This window comes from Corvus hawaiiensis, chromosome 1 (assembly GCF_020740725.1).
Source record: "Corvus hawaiiensis isolate bCorHaw1 chromosome 1, bCorHaw1.pri.cur, whole genome shotgun sequence".
NCBI classification, from domain to species: Eukaryota; Metazoa; Chordata; class Aves; order Passeriformes; family Corvidae; genus Corvus; species Corvus hawaiiensis.
In genome coordinates, this window is record NC_063213.1 from 23,294,008 (window position 1) to 23,308,845 (window position 14,838).

General features: G+C 38.5%; 1 protein-coding gene across 9 annotated transcripts in view; it reads right to left on the reverse strand.

The window, feature by feature from the left end:
• Positions 1–14,838, reverse strand: part of GOLGA4 (golgin A4) — a 76,171-nt gene that overhangs the window by 40,684 nt on the left and 20,649 nt on the right. For all 9 annotated transcript variants that reach the window (XM_048296283.1, XM_048296278.1, XM_048296277.1 and 6 more), the window contains 7 exons: positions 11,306–11,371; positions 9,851–10,165; positions 7,752–7,799; positions 7,327–7,383; positions 4,163–4,261; positions 3,497–3,635; positions 653–840 (listed from right to left, as the gene is read on the reverse strand). In XM_048296283.1, the coding sequence (XP_048152240.1) occupies positions 653–840; positions 3,497–3,635; positions 4,163–4,261; positions 7,327–7,383; positions 7,752–7,799; positions 9,851–10,165; positions 11,306–11,371 (912 nt within the window). The remainder of the gene's footprint in view (positions 1–652; positions 841–3,496; positions 3,636–4,162; positions 4,262–7,326; positions 7,384–7,751; positions 7,800–9,850; positions 10,166–11,305; positions 11,372–14,838) is intronic.

Here is a 14,838-nt window from a genome sequence, read left to right on the forward strand (position 1 = left end):
GTTCTAGAAAATGTCCTTAAAGTACTCAAGTCTTTCAGAGCTTTTCCAAACCAGGCTAAGTGCTCAGAGATGAAGACAGAGATGGGAATCTGATCTCTGTAACTAAAGTTAAGTATAGCTATACTTAGCACATTTTCAGGTTTCATTACTATTAGCCACCTTACTTATGCTCCACACTCAGCATTAATGGCCTTAAAAGGAAAATTGAGCAAAATATTAATTTACTAGCTTTGGGATTGCACTTGTGTTCACCATATAGTGATCTCCACTGCTCTGCCTTTCTTTTTTTTCTGTTAATTTATATAATTAATGCCTCGTTCCCTATGTCTTAAAGTTTTAGCTCTGCTCCACTTTTCTCACTTTACCTTCTGTCTTCTGTGCTAAGACCGTCTTTTTCTCATCCCAATTTCCCACAACTACTTATTTCTGATACCATTCTGATGGTTATTTGTACAGTAAGGTTTCATACGCTACTTCACCACTCTAGAATAATTGCTCAGTGTATTAATTCCAGGTGGGTTTTGCACCTTTATCTCCAAAAGAGTACAGGGACAGTTTGTTTAATGGTCTGCCCTATTAATAAACTTCGGAAATACTGGAGTTCTTACCATATTTTCACAGTTACCCATAAAGCTAAGAGCATTTTCCATACCTTCATTTTCTCCAGTTCTTGAAGCCTCTCTTCTAACTGTTCTTGAAGTGCCTCTTTCTCATTGGTTAATTGGGCACAGCGCTCCTTATGTGACTGAATAGTCTCCTTACAACTTTGTATCAAGTTCTCTTGGCGCTTCACCCTCTGATTAAGAGTTTCCAGTGTTTTAACAGAATCTTCGTTACCCTCTGTAAGACAACATACCAATATTATCATATGCACACCATTTCCAAAATGCAGATCGACATTCATCAGTCACAATGCAGTGGACTCATAGGTCTCTAAAGAAAGTGTGAAGTCTGCAAAACCTCCTAGTACCTACAGTAAGTGCCAGACACACGCTACACATACACAGAATAGTAAACATAGTCTTTCACACCAAATTAGCTTACAAAACCCCAGTTACTTTATCAGCTTCAAAACCAAGCTATTAATCAACAAGGTTTTTTATGTAATTAAAAAGTTGTCATGATTTTTATAAACCTGCCTGCTGCTACTAACAGAATATGCACAAGTAGGAAAAAATGTGAAGCAAAGCAAATCACACCTCTCAAGTGCCACACACACAGATTATTGTTTTCCCAAGGCTGGGTATGACATTAGTTCTAAAATATCCAGGCTGGCAATACTGCATTCAGTAGGATAAAGGTTATACTTAGCATCTTTCTGAGTTGTACTCATAGAATCATAGAATGGTTTGGGCTGGAAGGGACCTTAAAGATCATCTAGTTCCAACCTCTGCCATAGGCCAGGACACCTCACACTAGAACAAGTTGCTCACAGCTCCATCCAGCCTGGCCTTTAACGTTTCCAGGGATGGGGGAGCCACAACTTCTCTGGGCAACCTGTTTCAGTGCCTCATCACCCTCACAGTAAAGACTTTTTTCTAATGTCTATAATTTAAACATACTCCCTTTCAGTTTGAATCACTCTGTATAACTAGCACATTTGGTAGTATTTTACTGTGTGCTTCTGCTCTGATGCCCTGAAGGCTGCAACAGTATTTGGCATTGTACTGGATTTGCATGGCCAAGCTTCAGTAGTGGGAGGGGAGCAGCAGGGGTGGCTTCTGCAAGGAGCTGCCAGCAGCTTTCTTCGTGTCCTGAAGAGCCAACCCCTGGCAAAACTCCAAAGACGTATGTGCCACTGGTCAGGGCTGGGCCAATTAGAAATGGGGGTAATGCTTCTGTGGTAACAAATTTAAGAAGAAAGAAAAACATGTTATTGCGCAGCTATAATTGCGGCCAAAAAAGAGCAGAGTAAGAATATGTGAGGGGAACAACTCTGCAGACACGAAGGTCTGTGGCAAAGGAGTGGAGGGAGGTGCTCCAGGCACCAGAGCTGAGATTACCCTGCCGCCTGTGGCGCAGATCATGGTGAAGCAGCTGTGCCCCTGCAGTTCATGGAGGACCAAGGGGATGCAGAGATCCACCCACAGTTCGTGGAGGAGCCCACGCCAGAGCAGGTGGATGCCTGAGAGGAGAATATGACCCTGTGGGAGGCCCGTGGAGAGAGGAGCCCACCCTGGAGCAGCCTGTCTTTAAAGGACTGCACCCCATGGAAGAGTGACGCATGCTGCAGCAGTTGGGGGAGGACTGTTGCCTGTGGGATGGGCTCACATGGCAGAGTTGCTGCTTGTGAGATGGACTCACACAGGAGAAGTTCATGGAGAAGTGTCTCCTGCGGGAGGGACCCCATGGTGGAGCAGCGGAACTACTCCCTGTGTAGCAGGAGAAACCACGGGTGATGAACTGACCATAACCCTCATTCCCTGTCTCCCTGCCCCACTGGGGAAGGACGTAGAGCTAGGAAGCAGAGAGAGGTGCCGCAAAGGTGTTGTTTTATTTTACTTCTCATTATCCTGCTCTGATGTTATTAGTAATAAATTCACTTCATATCTCTAATTCGAGCCTGTTTTGGCCCTGACAGTATTTAGTGAGTGATCTCTCCCAGGCCTTATCTCAACTCATCAATTTAAATTCTTTAAATTTTCTCTCCTCTGTCCAGCTGTGGAGGAGAGTGAGAGAGCTGCTTTGGTAGATGCCTGGCACACTATAGTCCAGAAGCAGACTCATACACAGAAAACATCTTGAAACACGATTTTTCATTATTGACTAAGCAATACAAAAACCATGGCACTAGATAACAACATCTCTCACCTAACACTTCATATCATCCCTACACACAAAAACCATAGCAGATGCTGAACAAGTATGACTTCAAGATGCATGTTTGCCTCTGTCTTAACCCTACCTTTTATGAAGGGTACCAATGAAAGACACTTTTATTATATATCAACATTATAACATCCCTTTCTCAGTAATCAAATATACCCAGCACTGAGAATCCCATTAATTTAAACAACCTCCTGATGTGAGGAACAGTTAGGTTATTCAACAGCAGGAATATCAAAATTGATCTTTGCTTTTACTTTTTTTCTGATAAAACAAGAGAAAAAAACCCCAAGCTCACAAACAAAAGACTGAGACTGGCAACTAATCTGCTCTCTAAACTCCAGGGATAGGTCCTCTCTTATGGGCGACAGAATCCCTTAATTGTATTAAATGGAGATAGTAAGAACACCTACCAACAAAACAACAATTTCAATGTTATTATCAATATTGACAAAGGAAAGACATACCAGATCTGAATTCTTATGAAAATCTAGTTTCTTAAAAGGGTTATCCTGTCCTCTAGCTGCCACATTGTTTCCAAAACAATCTTCTTCTAGATAATATATCCTTACTATGACATGGTCAGCCCTAAATATTGTTACTCCATCATAAATAACAGCTGGTTTACTCCCCAAAATGTAAAGTCTTTTGAAAAAGCCACAATACCTACCATTGCTTCCTGGTTCCACAATATTTTCTGCACTGACTTCTTTTGTTAGACTTCGAACTTGTGGTTCTGACTGGACATTTTGATCAGGCAATTCAGTGCCTATCTGACCATTCTGTAATCTCTGTTTCAGCAACGACACCTAAACAAAATGTACTTTTTCTTAAAAAAATCAAAGGATTCTATGCAGATAATTTTTTAATCTTCAAAACAAGAAAGAGTTAAATTAATTTTGATATTAGTAAGTAGAAAAAGAAAAAATCTGTCTGAAATTTTTTACTATTTCTTAAAAGTCAGAATTACACTTCCAATTAACAAAAATAGAATGACTATGGGTAGAGAAACGAAGAACAATTAAGCAAAACACATTAATTTTACAAAAGAAATTTTGGGTCAGACATCTAATGTTGATGTCTTCATAACAAAAACATCACAAAGGTATTTAAGTGCAAATCAGTCAATCACAGTTAACATGATTGAGATGTTTACAAAGGTATCCTCTACCACAAAGACACATTTAATTTCTAGACAATCCTAAATTCACAAGAAGCTTTATGACTTCAGAGCAATTATAATAAAACATGGATATACATTATAGGAAATATATAGCAAAAGAGAAAAAGTAAGAAGAGCAGTTTTAAACAACATCTGCTGGGTAAATTATCTTACCTGAGTTTGCAGTACACTAATAAGTTGATCCTTTTCTTCTAAGGAAGCATCAAATTCCTCTTGGAGATGTTTCTTAGCTTGTTGATCCATCTGGAGCTCCTGATAATACAAACACACCTCAAATGAATACTGAAATGTGAACTCAAAAGACTTATCAAAGTATTATGAAACAATATCTAAAATATCTCTTTCATAGCTGTAGATATTGCCTAAATGCATTAGTAGGATCTACACAGTCTTATATTTCCTGAAGGAGGTTTCTTCTAGTTACTTCCTATACTTTTAAAGTTTAAACATTTAAATTTCTTTAAATAATTATAATTCAAATAGAAAATAAATGTACTTAAATTAATTCACATCTGTTTATTGAGAGAACCAGAACCACACACATATCACACATGCACTGCAAATATTTTCAAAAACTTTTTAATCTTTTTTATTTATATTTTTATTTCATTCATATAATCTTCCCAATGTTTTAACCTAGGGAGAGAATGTTTCCATGACTGTTACTCCGCAACGATCCCTTGTATAAAAGCAATCACCACCCACAAACATGGCAAAGACAGAGGATGATAGATAGAGAACAAAAGGATGAAAAAGCAAATGAGACAAAACAGAGCACTGGATGCTTCCTGCGCTGCTCTCCTTCAACTCTAAATCTTGATTTTATGCTCTCTCACTGTCTATCCCTTACCTCCAACAGTGAATGACCTGCCACAGACGAGGCTGATACCAGCTTTGAACACCACAGCTGTATGAGCTGAGCCTGTCCAGTCATGCACAGACAGGACATTGAGGGAAAGCATCACTGCAAAAACCATTCCTTTCTTTCCAACTATACCCACTTCTTAACACTGCATTGCCTCATGTTCTCAGCAATTACTGATCACACTTCTGCCTTGTGCTTCTGAGCTTTAGAAGCAATTCCTTCCAAACAAAGCAAAGCAGGTCAGTGTGAGAACAAGTGTCAAATAGATTTATTGAAACCAACACAGAAATGGTCCTCTTTGGATCTCTAAGTCCCTTCTGATCATTTTCTGAGAAAGAGAACACTGAAGACTGCTTGAAGACTGGTTTTGAGGAATTACTCCAAATAGGAAAAAACCAAGTAAGCAAAACCACATTGTTTTCTAGGGACTATATCACACTGTCAATTTAGCCTCAAAGGAAGATTAGTTTACTCTTACGTGGCCCTCTTTGAAGAAACCTGCCTGATTCAACATATTTATGGGGAAAATGGACTGTATGATGAAGAAAAGGATTTTTAAAATTAATTTTTGATAACAAATTACTACATCAATGAATGAACTACCTTGGACCATTTTAGCTTCCACAATGGAAACTTACCATTTTATTTGTAATTTTTCCTTTATTGCGTGTTTTACCTTATGCTGCAACACCTGGGCTTCCAAAGGATCAGAAAAACACTTTTTGAAATGTATCAATTAATGAAAAAGAATTTCAGTGTTAGATTTGAAGGAATCTTTAAACCTACAAGATTGGTAAGAACGAAATTAAATTTTACACGAAATTTATATATACAAATGTATATAAATAAATCAGAAATATATGTATAACTTATCTACATATATGAACCACAAAGACTACGACAGAAGTGAAAAATAAAATGCACATGTCCAAACCTTTGTCATATGCCAAAGATTTAACTCTGTTCCACATATGCCTTCCTGACTTTAACGAGTAGCAATAAACTGGAAAACTAATCCTACAGGAGCATGCAGATATGGACCTAACACAGAATGAGCTTTTTCATTTGACATTGTAGTGACCTGGAAAAGACATAACATTGGCAAGCCACTTCTGACAGTAATGCTGTGGTTTTTTCCCTCCTATGCACTGACAGTTTAGCTTAGGACATGGTGACAGCCCAGGCACAGGCTACAGAACGGATGAGCACGGTATGCCCAGCACTGACCCACTGTTCTCAGCTGCTGGGGCAGAAGCAGCACAGATGTGAACCAAAATGCTAACCCAGTCACACACACAATTCACAGCCTGCTTACCTGAATTACTCCCTGGATTGCTGAAGAGTACCCAGCGATTTGCCAGTGAACTCCTTTGAAATGACTGCCTTCCTGACTAGTCACAGGGATAGCTCCTTGTGGGTGAACTTGAGCCTTGAGTACACATATGGCCAGATGCTCACAGTCACCATCCCTCATTATGAAGGGGACAGGTCCTGGTCCCTGTCTATGGGCAAAACACCCAACTGCCTGGAGTGAGTCTGCCTTCAGTAAAAAAAACCTCATGGTGGGACCTCACCACGGCCTAATGGCTCCTGCAACCTCCATGCCAATGCTGCTGCTCGACACGGCACACACCAGAAGCAGGTATGCAGTCATAGACAAAGCCTGTGACTTTGGGCTGAATGGTACCCAGCTCTCCAGCAAGGTAAGAGCACACACAGAGAACGTTGCATGCCCATCTCCAAACCTGGTGCTGCACTGGTTCCTGAGGCAATAAAATGGTTTCAGCTTCACACTGTGCTTCACCAGGGTTTGACAATATGGCTTTTTTGAACTTGCCTTTTTAATCTGTTCTGCCTGATCATATATACATGTTTTTTAAGTCCAATGTGTTTATTATCAATACCAAATACACTAGAACTTCTTCTTTTAATTTCACTATAACCTAAGGAGGCAAGTCATAACACAACCTAACTGATTTTATGATTGAAACCAAACTATACCAAAATCCATAAAACAATATAAGTATTACAACTGAGATAAAGATGAATATTTTTTAATAGTCATTGAAATCTTTACAAAAATGTGCCTATCACTTGTGTTTGCCTGAATTACTATTTGTCAGTAATGAAAGAGCAACAAATTGCAGAAGGACATCTATGGCTGGGCCCAACAATACTGCAAGAACCACACACACGTCTGCCTATTTCACAATGAACAAGAGAAGTAGTTCAGTTGGTGATGCACTGCTCTGTCTTAAGAGTATAGCAATAAGCCGCTGAATGGGAAACAAGCCAGAGGAGTAACCCCATATAAACAAAACAAAAAAAAGCAGTAAAATACCCTGCTCTGTAATAGAAAATATTTCGTGAACAAAAAAGTCAAAAGCTAGGCAGAAAAAGATCCTATGTAGCTGTGATATAAAGTAAACATGCAATCAATAAAGGAAATTACCTCTCTCAGTTCTCCAATTCTGCGAAGTGCTTTATCCTGACTTTGACTCAGTATGCTCTTAAGAAAAAACAAAGAATAAAGAGCAGGTATGTTACATGTAATTTTAAAATGGAAAATAAATTTGAAGAATTAACAGATATAATGATTTGTTTCTCTTTTGTATTGTCATAAACTGCCAACTGTGGCTTGGCAATCTATCAATCTATCCCCTGAAGTCAGCTGATGCAAAAAAAAAAGGCTGGAGTACAATACTTCACAGTTGTTTTGACAAAATAATTTTAGCTTAGCTTCCTTAGAAATCCCACCTAAGAAACCATCTTCTGTTACACACACACAATGCACTGAAAATTAAATCTGTATTGGCACTACACATTTTAAGATTCAAAAAAGCATCCAGGTACGAGAGAATGAAAAGTAATGTTTACCTGCAGCTTCTTCTTTTCCCGCTGGATAACTTGATAGGCAGACACTAGCTAAAATACACAAATTGGATATAAAGATGACAATGCATCTGCATATAGCCATCAAACCTCCTTAGTTGTATCACTACCTGTATTTTCAAACTCTTTACTCCACTTGAGAATGCTCTTTTCATAGAAACATACTTAAATTTTCTTAATGTTTCCATTTTCTAACTATAAAATATCTCGAATGTGTTAAAAAAATAAAAGCCTACATGACGAAACAGTGATGTTACTCAGCACTCATACAGAGTTTTCCCTTCCCTGAGAAGACAGACCACACACCATCCTTCAACACAAGGGATCAAAACCAAACAGTATCAGAAAGTTACATCCCAGACAACTACCCCACAGGGATGACCACTTGTAAAAGTACATATCCCAGAGAGGTTAAGTAAAAGTAATTTTACAAAGAGGATGCATTAAAAAATACACTTCTAAATTTAACAAAAAAAGGTCTGTGTAATGTTCTCATCCCATGTGCTTTGCATATATCCAGCAAAGACAGATTGAAAATGGACAGTATTTCATTTCTCACTGTACGCTGACAAAAGGACTTAACAAGTAACTGCACAACTTTGTTTACTTAAATATTTGATTACAACTGCCAAAGCTGAAGTAGCATAATGGCACTTGGAATTAGAACATTCTGTTTTCCAACTGATGAAAAATTTAAGAAAAACAAATCTCAACACCCAAAACAGAAATCAGCATGTCAAAATATATCTTCAAATTCTTATTTTAAACAAATTAAAACAGTTTCAAAATTCAAAATTACTTTTAATTTCAAAGTCATATTTATTTTGCCCTTAAAAGAAAACCGAAACTGCTATGGATGGCTTCCTTTACCATATTTTTGAGATGCTAACTTTGCATCCTACTTTAGGAGGGGAAAAAATATTTCTGCCTTAATTACTCATTATATATTGAAACAAGTTTCTTCCAAGTTCCAGCAAAACAATTCTTTCAAATTGAACTGAAGAAACTCACAAAACCAGGGAAAAAAACCAAGCCTTTTTGACAGAGAAAGTTAGGAACTGCTGGACAGATTACACTAATTAAAAAACTCCAAACAACCAAGAAGGCACTAAAACAAACCCACAAACTGAAGAATTTTCATTTTAGCAACTACTATTTACATAAACTTTCAAAAAATACTTATTGCATTAGCTGGAAGTGAAGGAAAAATTACTGTGAAACAACTGCTGTTTCAGCCATATTCTGAATACTGCAGTCACTGTAGCATATTTTAGATTCCAGGGATTTCGACACTAGTAGACAAAAGTCTGCACAGAAATTTTTGTATTTGAGGGCAGCAAACATTAAAAGAACTGTAAAAAACAGTGCAAACATCCAGTTTTAAATACAACACCCTCACACTTCAAAAAACAATTAAAGAATCAAACAAAACCTCCAAACTAGTTGAAAAACCCAATACCAACACACCACCATCAGTTAGACAGCTTTACTTTCCCCAGTAATTTGAAAAATGAGTAGTGAAACTACTTATATAATTTGTTTTCACTAAAATACCAAAAAAAAAAAAAAAAAAAAAAAAAAAGGTGTTTGAATTGATTCCTCCCAGGGAATATCTGGAAATTATGAAGAATATAACTTATTTCTTGAAAACAAAATGCTTGCCAATTGCACATGGATAGAATATACACTGTGCATTTCAAGAACAAGTTTCAGAAAAAAAGTAAATTTGCTGTCATGGGAGTACAAGTCATGCTCACCTCTGTAGCAAACTCCATCCCCCGCTAGATGCTTTCAGTTGAAATCTTAACAGTCCTGCTCTGTGTGAGTAACCATTAATTACCTCTATTGCTGACATCAGAAAATTATTTACAAACAAGAGAAGGATTTACATGTTTTATTACCAGAAAAACATTTGACTTATCTAGGTCAAAAATAACTAGACTTAGAACAATTTAACTTCTGTGTTAGTTGTAAGTTGAAACATTTGCTCCAAATAGGAAAACAAAAGATTGTCCACTGCTGCAGTATCTATTAGCCTAATCTCTTTCCCCTTTCTGCCAAGCTAAACCAGTCACATTGCCTACCTCTGAGTATTTTCCCCTATAGTTGCCCAAACTGCGCTCCATTCTACGCAGACGCTGCAGCAACTGCTCTTTGCTGAAGCTGTCCATATTTCCCAGAGGCTCTTCTGTTTCACTTTCAATGTCAGAAGGTGAATCAAAGGTGGGACTGAGGGCTTCCAAGTCTAGTCGATTCAGTGAGTCTCTTGAAGAACTTCGTACTAGGGACTCCTTAGAAGAAGAGCGAAATAGGGTCTCTTTTACTGGGCTTCGAAACAAAGACTCCATGGAGGGTACTCGAAGCTGAAGCTTCTGGGCAAAAGACTGACTGTCACTTTGCTGCAAAAATTCAAAGCAAGTAATTATTTCTGCACTGCTTTTAGGCAGACAGACACACTAAAGTCCAGAAAAGAGACCTGACCTGTGCAAATAAATTACTGTTGCCTAACATACACATGACAGCAAACAGCTGCCATTTCCTTAAAAGATCATGTCCTTGTGCAGAAAAATCATGCATGCAACTACCAGATGTGCACAATTTCAGATAGCAACTAAATCTAATAAACTACAGCTCTGATTTAAACTTTTAGAAGAATGCATTTCTGTGTAATCCTCCTAAAAAGTGAAGAATGTGTAACTAATATAAATGGTTATTTACTTTTGTCTCAAACTTGAAAAAGATAACTGACTCACTTCTTGATGTATTAAAGAGAAGACTACATTTATCTTAAAGACACAGATACTTTCCTACGCTGAAGAAAAGAAATTGATTGTAGAAGTTATTATTGTATGATCGTTAGTTCTAGCAAGCCATCTTGAACAGTCCTTTTCTTATTTTTATTTTAAATGGCTTATGATTTTTACATAAAACAAAATTATTGATTTATGCAGCTACAGTACTGACTTCATTCTATACCAAAAGATTCTGCACTGTGGTAACCTATACAGCTGGTGCTACAAAAGTGATGTAAAAGCATTACTACACAATGTTGCCCCTACAATCAAATATTGGGAGGCATGTGCCAGGAGCCATTGCTAATCCCATTTCAGCAAGCTAAATGTTTCCCTGACAAATATTAAAAAATGACCTACATCTTTGTCACTAGTGACACTATTTTTAGCCTATCAGTTCTTTTCCTTCAGCTAGAAGGTAGCTTTCCAGACATGCAATAGGCCCTCTACTTTTGAAAGTGAGTTTAATGCTCTGTATCCCGTGATGGGTGTGCAACAAGATGCATCTCAATGCTGGCACTCTGTAACCTGCCCTTATAAAAAAAAAAAAAAGCTCCACACGTCAGTGACAATACTTAATAGCAGCTAATGGCATTACACACAAAGAAAATATCCGAGCATCCTGACAGGCAAGTACTTATCATCCCTACTTCAGCATGAAGATATATATTGGGCACTCAAGCCAATGTAACACAAAGACAGCACAGTAGGGAAGGAGGAAACAAACTCCCCATGCCCTCCACATACCTGTGGAGAGACAGGTTCACTTCCATTGTTTTCTGTGGCTCCAGGAAGTGGTTGTTTAGTTAAGTTCTATAGGAGGTAAAAACAACCGTTAGAAGAAACAGACTACAAGGACTGTAATTCACTGATTCCTAGAAACAGCATCCATGCTTTTTTCTTTGCCTGTGTTTTTAGTACTTTCTTTAGAAAGCTTATTAAGATATCTTCATGCAAACAAGCTAGTTTGTTAAATTCAGAACAGACTGCTGCAATATGCAGAACTACAAAGCAGCTATGTGTGCATGGATTAGTACGAGACATCTGCAAATACTGACATCTCCAATTAAGTAATTCGCAATAATTATTTATATAACATTTACAGACAAATCAAAGAAACAACAAAAAGACAAAATTTTAGCAAGAAAAATCTAATTGATGACTGGTATTTACAGCCAATATGAGTAAGAGTTGGCTGTAATACCATCTTTCTGTTTCAGTGTACTGGGGGGGCAGAAACTAACTGGAAAAGAAGTGCTTCTAACAAACTGTTTAAAACTCCAAACAAGCATGGGAAGAAAATCAGACTTTCAGAAAATACATCCTACACAAAACTTCTGCATTCCCAAAGGAAAACAAAGCACACATACATTTTAAAAAATCTCACCCGAAACAACAAAACCAACACAACAAAAAACAATAGTCTTGAGTCGGTTGGTTTGTTTGTTTTGGGTTTTTTTTTTTATTGGTTTGGGGTTCTTTTTACAGAGTTTGGACATTTCTGCTCCTAGCCGGTCTATCCTCCTTTTTCTTTATTCTGTGTTCAGGTGTTTGCTAACCCAGTCCTAATTTTCAAGAAAGATGACCCTGGAAACTACAGGTCTCTTAGTCTAATTTCATTGACTGGTAAAATTATGGAGAAGATTTTTCTGGGAGTTATCGAAAAACAACTGCAAGACAATGCAATCACTGGTCACAGCCAGTATGGGCTCATGAGGGGATGCTCCTGCTTGCCAAATCTGATTTCCTTTTATGACAAGGTTACCCATGGAGCTGACCAAGGGAAGCCACTTGTAACCTTTTAGGATCTCAGTAAAGCTTTTGATACTGTTTCTCACAGGATCCTTCTGGACGAAATGTCCAGCATACAGCTGGATAAATACAGCATGCAGTGCATGAGCAGCTGGCTCATGGGTCGGGCTTAAAGGGTTACAGTGAATGGAATGGCATGAGACTGAAGACCTGTCACTAGTGGCGTTCCACAGGCTGAGTTCCATCCTCACCCCTGTGCTCTTCAACATCTTCATAAATGACTTGAATGCAGGACTTGAAGGTACACTAAGTTTGACAATGATACTAAATTGAGAGGAGGTGTTTACTCCCTTGAAGGCAGAGAGGCCCTGGAAGAGGGGCCTCAGCAAATTAGAGAGCTGAGTAATCAGCAACCACATGAAGTTTAACAAAGACAAGTGCCGGATTCTGCACTTGGGATGGGACAACCTTAGATGTGCAGACAGACAGACTGGGGAACAAGATGCTGGAGAGCAGCACCACAGAAAGGCACCTGGGGGTCCTGGCTGACAAAAAGTTGAATGTGAGTCAGCAGTGCCTGCACAGCCAGGAGGGCCAACCATGTCCTGGGTGCATCAGGCACAGTATCGGCAGCCAGGCAAGGGAGGGGCTTGTCCCGCTCTGCTCTGCACTGGTGCAGCCTCACCTCGAGTGCTGTGTGCAGTTTGGGTACCACAATATAAGAAAGATACAAAGCTTCAGAGAGCATCCAAAGGAGGGCTACAAAGATCATGAAGGGCCTTGAGGGGAAGCTGTACAAGGAGCAGCTGAAGTCACTTGGCTTGCTCAGCCTGGAGAAGACTGACAAGAGACCTCATAACAGTTTACAATTTCCTCATGAGGGGATATGGAGGGGTAGGAGCTGTGGTGACCAGTGCCAGGACCCAAGGGAACAGCATGAAGCTCTGTCAGGGAAGATTAAGTATCTAAGATATTAGAGTAAGGTTCTTCATCCAGAGGGTGGTTGTGCACTGGAACAGGCTCCCCAGATAACTGGTCACAGCACCAAGCCTGTCTGAGTTCAAGAAGTGATTGTATAACACTCTCAGGAACATAGTGTATTCTTTGGGCTGTGCTGTGCAGGGCCAGGAGATGGACTTGGGTCAATCTTGTGGGTCCCTTCCAACTCAGGATAGTCCATGATTTTAACTTACACAAATCCAGATGGCTTTTTGCTGTATAAATCCAGTCCAACTGAATTAGCAGAATATGCTAGAAACCATCTTGGACATGGATTTTTTCAAGAAAAGTGAAACACTGAGGCATGTCAAACAAAATATTAGTAAATTCACCTAAGAGCAGTGTAACTCTTAACTTTTAATCAAGCTGTACCCTGACAGTTATATGAAAGCTGCAAAATCTAAAGTGTACCTAGAACTGAAATCTCAGTCATAATCACCCTTGTATATACATCTCCTACATGATCACACTCACAGCTTCTACTCTGGATATCCAGATAGGCATATCTGAACATTAATGTGGCAGAGAAATGATTCACTGTAAAAGGGCTTCAAAAATGTCTGACACGGAGCAGACTTGAGGTAGTACAGAAATACCACAGAACAAAGAGAAATCCAGATAGTTAAGGAAACCAGAGAAATGAGCAATTACCCATACACAGACAAGAAAAAAATGAGCAATAACCAGCCATACAAGAAGTCTGGATTTGGAAACTGTGCTTCACCCGGCTTGAACAAAATCTGCATTCTGCTTCAGAACACTATCCTGTGGCAGTGGATTTATTCCTAGTGGATTAACAGTTTTTACAGGTTTTAAACTGAAGCACTTCTACATTGAATTCTTGGCTCCATTACCTGTTCTTGTTTTTTTTTCCTAACAGGAAAAGTTAATTATAAGATAATCCAAATAAAAAATTATCATCTGCTTTATAATTTACAAAGCATCTGCTGTGCTACTATAGGACTCACAAGAGAGGAAGACGAATACTTTACTAAGACTTCACAAAAAGAGTGATTGGGCATTAGACTGGGTTGCCCAGTGAGGAGTGGAGCCACTATCCCTGAAGGTGTTTAAGAAGAGACTGGATGTGGCACTTAGTGCCATGGTCTAGTTGGCAAGGTGGTGTTAAGTCATAGGTTGGACTCGATGATCTCAAAGATCTTTTCCAAACAACTTAATTCTGTGATTCTGTGACTTACAAACTAACCACACACACTTCTCTCAAAAATCTTGCATTCTGATACACATAAAAAAGAGTTAAAGCAAACTAGGGTGGGTTTGTGCATGTAATTAATAAGTATAATTTAATATTTAACATCTATTTTAAAACACAAGATTAAGTAGATTTATTAAATTTAATAAGGTTTTTATGAATATAAAACCCATGGCTACTGTTCCTTTCTGTGAAGATGCTTAAAAAGCTGCAATTTAAGGACCTACAAAGATGCTTAAAAATGTAATTTCAAAACTAAACTAGTGCTGCTACTTTGAAAAGTTTCCTACTTATTATGCAGGTATCTTTGTATACA